Source organism: Cheilinus undulatus, linkage group 21, assembly GCF_018320785.1.
Source record: "Cheilinus undulatus linkage group 21, ASM1832078v1, whole genome shotgun sequence".
Classification (NCBI taxonomy): Eukaryota; Metazoa; Chordata; class Actinopteri; order Labriformes; family Labridae; genus Cheilinus; species Cheilinus undulatus.
In genome coordinates, this window is record NC_054885.1 from 40,848,997 (window position 1) to 40,859,439 (window position 10,443).

General features: G+C 37.5%; 1 protein-coding gene across 1 annotated transcript in view; it reads right to left on the reverse strand.

The window, feature by feature from the left end:
- Nucleotides 1-4,264: 4,264 nt before the first annotated feature.
- si:dkey-283b1.7 (von Willebrand factor C domain-containing protein 2-like) overlaps nt 4,265-10,443 on the reverse strand; it is a 9,613-nt gene continuing 3,434 nt past the window's right edge. Inside the window, exons 2-3 of the mRNA XM_041778590.1 lie at nt 8,671-8,800; nt 4,265-4,506 (exon numbers count right to left, since the gene is read on the reverse strand). Coding sequence (XP_041634524.1) covers nt 4,265-4,506; nt 8,671-8,800 — 372 coding nt within the window. The remainder of the gene's footprint in view (nt 4,507-8,670; nt 8,801-10,443) is intronic.

Here is a 10,443-nt window from a genome sequence, read left to right on the forward strand (position 1 = left end):
ACAATACAGTTTTAGTCAGTTTGGGTTTTATTTGTAAAGCTTAGTTTTTATTTAGTTTCAGTGAACTAAAATGATTTTTGAATTGTAGTTTTAGTTATTTAGTTAGTTTTAGTAAACTAAAATGATTTTTGAAACGTAGTTTGAGTTATTTAGTTAGTTTTAGTGAACTAAAATGATTTTTGAATTGTAGTTTTAAGTTATTTACTTAGTTTAAGTGAACTAAAATGATTTTTTGAATTGTAGTTTTAGTGAACTAAAATGATTTTTGAAACGTAGTTTGAGATATTTAGTTAGTTTTAGTGAACTAAAATGAATTTTGAATTGTAGATTAAAGTTATTTAGTTAGTTTTAGTGAACTTAATTTTTGAATTGTGGTTTGAGTTATTTAGTTAGTTTTAGTGAACTAAAATGATTTTTGAATTGTAGTTTTAGTTATTTAGTTAGTTTTAGTTAACTAAAATGATTTTTGAATTGTAGTTTTAGTTATTTAGTTAGTTTTAGTGAACTAAAATGAATTTTGAATTGTAGATTAAAGTTATTTAGTTAGTTTTAGTGAACTTAATTTTTGAATTGTGGTTTGAGTTATTTAGTTGGTTTTAGTGAACTAAAATGATTTTTTGAATTGTAGTTTTAGTTATTTAGTTAGTTTTAGTGAACTAAAATGATTTTTGAATTGTAGTTTGAGTTATTTAGTTAGTTTTAGTGAACTAAAATGAATTTTGAATTGTAGATTAAAGTTATTTAGTTAGTTTTAGTGAACTTAATTTTTGAATTGTGGTTTGAGTTATTTAGTTGGTTTTAGTGAACTAAAATGATTTTTGAATTGTAGTTTTAGTTATTTAGTTAGTTTTAGTTAACTAAAATGATTTTTGAATTGTAGTTTGAGTTATTTAGTTAGTTTTAGTGAACTAAAATGATTTTTGAATTGTAGTTTGAGTTATTTAGTTAGTTTTAGTGAACTAAATGATTTTTGAATTGTAGTTTGAGTTATTTAGTTAGTTTTAGTGAACTAAATGATTTTTGAATTGTAGTTTGAATTATTTAGTTTTAGTGAACTAAAATGATTTTTGAATTGTAGTTTGAGTTATTTAGTTTTAGTAAACTAAAATGATTTTTGAATTGTAGTTTTAGTTATTTAGTTAGTTTTAGTAAAATAAAATGATTTTTGAAACGTAGTTTTAGTTATTTAGTTAGTTTTAGTGAACTAAAATGATTTTTGAATTGTAGTTTTAGTTATTTAGTTAGTTTAAGTGAACTAAAATGATTTTTGAATTGTTGTTTGAGTTATTTAGTTAGTTTTAGTGAACTAAAATGATTTTTGAATTGTAGTTTTAGTTATTTAGTTAGTTTTAGTAAACTAAAATGATTTTTGAAACGTAGTTTGAGTTATTTAGTTAGTTTTAGTGAACTAAAATGATTTTTGAATTGTAGTTTGAGTTATTTAGTTAGTTTTAGTGAACTAAAATGATTTTGAAACGTAGTTTTAGTTATTTAGTTAGTTTTAGTGAACTAAAATGATTTTTGAATTGTAGTTTTAGTTATTTAGTTAGTTTTAGTTAACTTAATTTTTGAATTGTGGTTTGAGTTATTTAGTTAGTTTCAGTGAACTAAAATGATTTTTGAATTGTAGTTTTAGTTATTTAGTTAGTTTAAGTGAACTGAAATGATTTTTGAATTGTAGTTTGAGTTATTTAGTTAGTTTTAGTGAACTGAAATGATTTTTGAATTGTAGTTTGAGTTATTTAGTTAGTTTTAGTGAACTGAAATGATTTTTGAATTGTAGTTTGAGTTATTTAGTTAGTTTTAGTGAACTAAATGATTTTTGAATTGTAGTTTGAATTATTTAGTTTTAGTGAACTAAAATGATTTTTGAATTGTAGTTTGAGTTATTTAGTTTTAGTGAACTAAAATGATTTTTGAATTGTAGTTTGAGTTATTTAGTTTTAGTAAACTAAAATGATTTTTGAATTGTTGTTTGAGTTATTTAGTTAGTTTTAGTGAACTAAAATGATTTTGAAACGTAGTTTTAGTTATTTAGTTAGTTTTAGTGAACTAAAATAATTTCTGAATTGTACTTTGAGTTATTTAGTTAGTTTTAGTAAACTAAAATGATTTTTGAATTGTAGTTTTAGTTATTTAGTTAGTTTTAGTGAACTAAAATAATTTCTGAATTGTACTTTGAGTTATTTAGTTAGTTTTAGTAAACTAAAATGATTTTTGAATTGTAGTTTTAGTTATTTAGTTAGTTTTAGTGAACTAAAATGATTTTTGAAACGTAGTTTGAGTTATTTAGTTAGTTTTAGTGAACTAAAATGATTTTTGAATTGTAGTTTTAGTTATTTAGTTAGTTTCAGTGAACTAAATAATTTCTGAATTGTACTTTGAGTTATTTAGTTAGTTTTAGTTAACTATTATAACCTTGGTTCAGATGATTAGAGATGAAAAATGGTTTGAAATTGTCCTGATGTCTGTGATCGCCCACGTTTTTAAAATGGTTTTGGATTTTAAAATGATCTGGTGTGTGGCCGGCCTAAGATAGATACCTGAGAAACGTTAGACAGTCTTTTTGGAACCAGGCTGAGGATGAAACCAGAGAGGGTACTGTCGATACAGAAACTCCTGAATGCTATGGAAACACATTCCTGCCTGTAGATCATTCCACATTTTAACTACGAGCTTAGAGCGCCCCCGTGTGCAGAGGTTGTCCCTGAAGCAGAAAGGTCAGGGTTCAAATCCAGCCTGGGGCTGCCTCCAGCATCACTGACTCATGTTTCCTCCCTAACAAATGTTGACTTTTACAGTTATATTTTTACTCTGTTGTACCAGATATAGCACACTCTTCCTGAAATTATGACCTTTATTTCAGAATGAAGAACTTCTTAATGAATGAGGATAAACCAATGCCACTGTCATCATGACTGAGACCAAGTACTCAGGTTTGGGTACTCAACAAGTACAAATATGCATTTTAAATTTCTTAAAGAAATCTAAACGTTTATTTTGATCAGGTGTTCCTCACCTGTCCTCTAGAGCCTAACCTGCTTCACCTTCATCCTCCTACTCTCATCCTGAGGTGCTGATGTGATACTGAGATGTCTTTTATACTTGGACTGGATCATTGTCCCATTCTCTGGCAGAAATGTGCTTCCATACCAGTCCATTCATATGGAATATGTAGGGCAGATGACGGCCATGTTTACATTACATAACCAGGCCGTCTGTTGGAGCAGGTTTCCTTTGAATCATCGTTTTTCCGCTTACACAGCTCTGTGTTTGTGAGCGTGCTCTACTTGGACACCTCCGGCCTCGCTCGGCGTACAGACGGTGACCAGCAGGTCCATGGAGAGGAACCAGGCGGCCTCCTGAGTCAGCTACTGTAAATAACCCCTACGTTAACCTCGCACACATCCTCCCCCGGGGATGATGAGAGATGTTCTGGGCGTGCTCAGTGACCAGGCCTACTGTAGGTAGACCGTAGACTCGAGGACGTGCAGGAGGAGATAAACTCAAAACATAGAGAGAAAGTCACAGAACGGTCCGCCTGCATTCTTCATGAACACTCAGTGAACTGAGAAATAAAGGAGATTTAGAGTAACTGCTCATAAAAATGTGCACAATTTTGGACTGCCAGTCATCCACTTTCCAAGCTATACCTGTGTGATTTTCCCAGTTTCTACTCCTCACCTTCATCACCTTCATCCCTGCAGATTTCTCTGTTTCTAAAGATCGATTCAAACCAAAAGTGAAGCAAGTTTATGCAGGCATGCACATGTTTAAGTTAGGGATCTATAGAGTAAATACATCCAGTGATTTTTACCTTAAGCACAAAGAAATTCTCACTAAAATAAACGTTAATACCTTTAATTAATGCAAGCCTTTTCCACATTACTCCAGCTTCAGTCTGAGGGTTTCTAACAGGTTCTCACTTCTGAATTTTTACAACTGTGGTCCAATCTCTCCCTGGATTTTCAGTGTCTGATCTTCATGATCGATTTTCAGTCAATAAAGGATAAAATAAAAACAGCAGTCATAATAACTATCTGAGGTAAATATCCTGGCGTCAGAGGAACACTGCCACCGTGTAAATTTAAAGCCTATTGCAGTATTCCCTTCACTTTTGGTCTGAACCAAACTTTAAAGCTGGCTTCTTCTAAAGTCCTTCTGCCGGTGTAAATCTTAAATGTTCAGTGTGTGTCGTTCTAGATCTAATCCTCCTGTTTCTAATGTAAAGAGGAAGACTTTAACTGGCCATCTTTGGACCTTCTCATGGGATCACGTCCAGTCTAGGGATGTAGGCGCTTCCCCCTCGGCCCCTGGCCTCCTCCTCCCGTGGGGCCTCGGTGCTCACGCTGGGTGTGGGGCTGGGTAGGGGGCGCTGTTCGCAGGTGGCGTGCGGGTGCGTGTGCCACGTCCCGTCTCTGTAGGTGCAGAAACAAACCGTCCGCTCGTCGATGTTCACGCGCTCCCCCGCTGAGATCACCCTGTTCCCCGCAAAGCAGTTTGGGCCTGAAACGGACAAAAACCAGATTATTTCTCTGTCCTCTACCACCACCTGAGGGGAGGTGGTCTACAATTCTCACAACTCTTCTGTTCTGTCTTTATTCCAGCATTGCTCTTCCTCAGGCCTAGTCCACACACAGACAGGTATTACTGAGGGTTTTTGTCCTGTTGTTCACACTCAAACTAAGACCTTTACACAGAGGAGGTCTAGACCGTAATCTCTAGACCAGGGATGTCAGACTCAACTACAGCAGGGGCCAAATTCCGGATTTGGGTCCAACCTGAGGGCCTAATCAGTAGAAATTTACTATGAACTGTCAAAGAATCATGAGGGGAAAAATGTAACATAAATGATAAATAATTTTGAGATTTAAAAAAAAAAAAAAATCAACGGTTAAAATCATTATCTTTAACAGTTAAAGTACTAAAAACATCAAAATCATGAGTTTTAAAGGTCAAAAGATGAGGTACAAAATTTTAAATTTTGAATCAAAAGGCCAATATTTGGGATTTAAAGTTATATTTAGGAGTTGAAAATGTCAAGATATTTGAAAAAATTCAAAATCAAGAGTTGTAAATATCAAAATTTAAGATAAAACTCTAAATAATGAGTTCTCAATGTCAAAATATGAGATAAAATTAAAAATATTGAGTTATAAAGATCCAAAGATGAACTAAAAATTTAAGATTTTAAATAGAAAAGGTTAATATTTGCGATTAAAATTCAAAGTGAGGATTTGGAAATGTCAAAATGTAAGATAAAATTCAATTTCATGAGTTTAAAACATCAAAATATGACTTAAAAATTAAAATCATGACTCTAAATGATCAAAATATGAGATAAAAAGTCAAAACAATAACTTTAAGTCATAATTGTGAGCTGCAAATTAGAAAATACAAAATGAAAACACAAATTTCTTTCCCCACATTCCTGACTTTTTATCAGATTATTTTAACTCTTTACTATTTCTAATTCTGATGACTTAACAGGGATATTTTCAATCATCAAGGTTAAGTTTACATTTCTATACTGGAGGAAACCTGCAGACCTCATACTGGTGGGCCAGTTAGAATAAAAACATGATCTGGTGGGCCGGGTTTAACTGGGCCCTAACCCTAGTTTGACACCCCTGGGTTATCTTATGGGTGATATCCAAACAAAATGTGCAAAGATGATTAGAACAACATGAGATCGATTTGTGAATAATTTGGATAAAAAAATTAAAAAAACAGACTCGGTGTTCAGCTCTAAGTGGGGTAACAGCATTGGGAGTCTAGTGACAGGAAGTCACTCCCATGATTCCCTTGATGTTTGTTGTTGTTTTGACTGAGAGCCCCCTGGTGGCAGAATGTTTAAATAAAATAATGAAACAGCCTCATCAGTGCATGTGTGATATAAAAATGCAGCCGAAACATAAGAAACCGTCATTAAACAGCAAAGTTAGAGACCATAGCTTCATGTATGGTCAAATAAAGCTCTGTTTCACTAAAAGAACACACCCTGATTCCTTTTCTCTTTGAATACTAAACTAGGACAGCAGACTGGACCGATGGAGGCCCACATGTAAACAGACCTCCTCTAATTTCGTCTGCAGCCTCGCTCACAGATGGGGGTTCCTTTCCTTTGGCAGCTACCTGAGAAACAATTACCAACACTCGCCAGCAGGAGGACAGGAAGAACGTCTCATCTGCTGCCAGAGCAGGAAGTAAAAAAAAGAAAACAAACAATGACGCAACAAACCGGACCATCTGTCCCGCTGTCTGTCTGACAGAGGAGAATAAGAATCTGAAGTGCTGAGGAGAAGAGAGAGAGCTGGGTCCATCCTTCAGATCCAAACACACCAAACAGGAGCGGCCATCAGCTCCATACTCTCAGGCTTCATGCCCATGGTGCTGGAAAGGTGTGACATAACAGCGAGATGGGAGCGGTGACGTAACCGAGGCTCCCATACGACCACAGATAAACACGTATACAGCATGAGCTTAAGTGTGCTGATGTGTCACGGCGTGTGGTTGTTCTCCCGCTAAGAGCTTCCTGAAGCAGCGCAGGAAGAGGCGGATGATTCACACACATGGATTGAGACGGATTAAAGCAGGGATTAAAAATCAGCCTACACATCAGCAAAACATGAGGAGGCAGTTTTTAAAAATCACCAAATTTATCTAAAATTCTTTATAATGCCAGTCAGGCAGCAGCGGCTTTACCTTCAGGCAATCACCAGGGGCCCCCAGTTCCAAGGGGCCCCTGGATAAAGTCATGATATGAGTCTGAAATCCATTTTGATGGTTACAACCTGTATTCTGAATGTAAATAAGGGGCCAAAGGGGAATAAAAAGCATCAGAGATCTAAAATGGTTCCTGTGGAGGACCCCTGGCTCCAACAGCAAGGTCCAAGCCCCCAAATGGGGTACGGATCAGGGCATCCTCCCAGCTGACCCCTCTGTAACACACACGACCGCACCTGAGGTCTGGTCCAACCCACCGAGCCCCATGCTGCCAGTACGCTGTGAGCTGGATCAGGCCTGGGAAAGCCTGTCTGATGCCCATAGAAGTAGAGGGTCCAAGTCTGTGGTTGATCTCCAAGGTCTGTAGACTGCTCTACCACCTCCATGCTCTTACCATCCACAGACACAGATCGATGTGAGCATCCAGGGCCTCTCTTTGTCTCGGCCCAGGAGACGTGCACCCCCAACGGTTCGACACTAAAGGGGACTTTTTGCATTTTTGTGTGGATAAAGATGTTTTAGGAAATGTTGCATGGATTCTTTTTGAAGATAGATGAGTAATATGTCCATTTTCAAAAATATCTGCCTACATGTGTAGAAGGCCTGGAGCGTAATCTTTACTTACAGAGACTCAATATGAATCCACCTCCAGTCTCAAAGATTTCGGTTAAAGGCAGAGACTTAAAGCAGACCCAGACTCAGCAGAAGAACAGGTATCTGCTGAGGTTGGAGAAGCCTAAAAGAAACTCCAAAGGCTTTAAGCTTTCTTTGGCTTTAGGGAAATGCAGACATGGATGCATAGCAGCGCCGTCGCCCCACAGCTGTTCTGAAGGGTTACTGATTGGCGTCCTGGGCCTAACAGGGCCTTTTGGTGCAGAGTTTCCATGTTCTCCTCGTGCATGCATGGACTCTTTCTAGGTTCTCTGATCCCTCGGTCCAAAGATGTGCTCGTTAGGTTGATTACCAAACTCCGGCACCATGCCTGATTCCAACTGATGGGATGGTCTCTGGCACAGGAAATATGTACCTAACTGTGCTCCAACAGAGGATAGTCATCAGTGAGTAGAGCTGTAGAGTCGCCTCTATAATCGTCTCCCGCCTCGAGGAGCTGTTGTATCCATGCAGCACGGGCCCATTCCATCCTCTGAACTGTAGATGTGGCAGTCAGAAGAGTGTAGACTTAACCTTGATGATTGAAAATATCCTTGTTAAGTCATGAGAATTGGAAACAGTAAAGAGTTAAAATAATTTGATAAAAAGTCAGGAATGTAGAGAAAGAAATTTGTGTTTTCATTTCGTATTTTCTAATTTGCATCTCACAATTATGACTTTAAGTTATGGCTTTGACTTTTTAATTTTTAAGTCATAGTTTGACACTTTAAACTCATGAAACTGAATATCATCTTACATTTTGACATTTTCAACTCCTAACTATGAATTTCAATCACAAATTTTAACCTTTTCTATTTAAAATCTTAATTTTTTAGCGCACCTTTGGACCTTTATAACTCAACATTTTAAATTTTATCTCATATTTTGACATTAAAAACTCATTTAGAATTTCATTTTATATTTTCACCTTCTAAACTCTTGATTTAGAATTTTTTCAAATATCTTGACATTTTCAACTCCTAAATAGAATTTTTAGTCCCAAATATTGACCCTTTTGATTCAAATTTTTGTTTTTTATATATCTTTTGACCTGTTAAACTCATAATACCTGTTGGCACTGAAAAGCACCTCACTGAATCCCTAGCTTCTGGTGTTTGGTGACCAATAACCGGTTTCTCGTGTGGACTTTGATTCTCCCCATCAAACCTAAACCACATCCTCAATGACACGGTGCTGTAGTGACGCGGCCCTGGACGATGGCCGTCAGGATGCCGGACCACTCCCACACCTTTCCTGAGCTGCTGTGATGTAGTGGAGGCGTGTGAGTCTCACCGCTCTTACAGATGGGGCAGCAGTGGTTGGGCTCGTAGGTCGGGTTGACGCAGTGAGGGGCGGGGCAGTCTGAGATGCTGCAGTACACCTCTCTGTTGGCCTCACAGCGACATCGCTCACACCTCGACAACTGGAACACAGAAAACATGTGACATTAATACTTTAATTTGAGGCTGATCCAAACAACAACATGTTTCTGCAGAAAACACAATGAAAATGGCCGCTGGGTTTGATCTGCGTCATACAGGGAGGAAGTGAACGTTAGCACTATGCACATGTGAGTCGATATCCCACAGACAGCTGACCTCACTCTGGTGTTACTGGATGGCCTGCAGCTCTCTGTGTTTATGTAATCATTTATTAATTAACAATCAATACAAGCTGATCGATCCTCACTAAGCAGAGGCATCATGGGATGACGCCATAACACAAACTGGACTGCTCCTTATCATTTTAATTAGCAGCTTTCATAGATGCCACCTAGAGGTCTGGAGAGTAACTACATGTGCAGCTGGTTTGTAGCATCTCAGTGCTTTTCCACCATGTGGTTCCATCTGGGCTGGTCTAAGATCTAGACCAGCAGGATCAAGCCTGGTTCCAAGCTGAGCAGGTACTAAAATGTGATATTAAGACATCGACCACATAAGACTTGATTAACATGTTTTTAAAATTCTAGATCTGACTAAACACAGCCTGTAGATTTAACTTTTATGTCACCCTTCTATCATTTACTTTTTCTGATGTACAGGAGCGGTATAATGGTTTAACTGGTGCTGGATTAACCGCTGACACACGATTAAACATTCAACTTTGCTGCTTGCTCCCTGATTATAAGAATCTATCACTGCCTTTGGAGAGTAACATAAGTAGGAGCGGGATTACAGAGTCACACAGTAAGTTCTAAGAGATTAACATTACAAAAGAAAATAAAGAAGACTTTTTAGATGCCTGATTGAAAAGAAAATAAAGCTGGTGGCTTGTCAATAGTACTCTGTGACTATGCAAATGCATTCTTGTGATGTTAATGTTACTGAGAACCAGGCAGTCACATCTAAATCCTCCTGTCTTGTGTTTTGGTTGAGTGAGGGTTTTGATGGGTCCCAGAAGACTTTCAGGTCTCTTATGAACCATGGCATGTTTAAGTTTGGAAAAAGGCTGCTATAGAGACACAGGTCATTCAGAAAGCATTCAGACCCCCTCACTTTTTACATTTTCATTGTTTCAGTCTGATGCTACAGTCGATGAGATTCCTTTTTATTCTCATTAATCTACACCCAGTACCCCATCAGGACAAAGTGAAAAATAATCATTTTAAATGTATTTATCACTTTAATATCATTATTCAGACCCTCTCTTCTGTTCTTAGTTGAAGCTCCTTTGCCAGTAATTATAGCTTGCAGTCTTTCTGAATACGACCCAGCATGCTTTGCACCTGGATTGGGGGATTTTTGCCGGTCTTCTCAGGCTCAGTCAGGTTAAACGGGGACCATCAGTGGACAGACATTTTCAGGTCTCTCCACAGATGCTGGACAGGGTTCAGGTCAGGACTGGGCCATTCTAGGACATTCTCAGAGTTGTCCCTCCTGTGTAGTCCTGGCTGTGGTCTTAGGGTCCTGAGGTCCTGAGTGCTGTGGAACTGGTTTTCATTGAGGATATATCTGTACTTTACTCCATTCAGCTTTCCAACAACCCTGACCAGTCGACCAGTCCCTGCTGCTGAGAAACACCCCCACAGCATGATGCTGCCACCACCATGCTTCACTGTTGGGATGG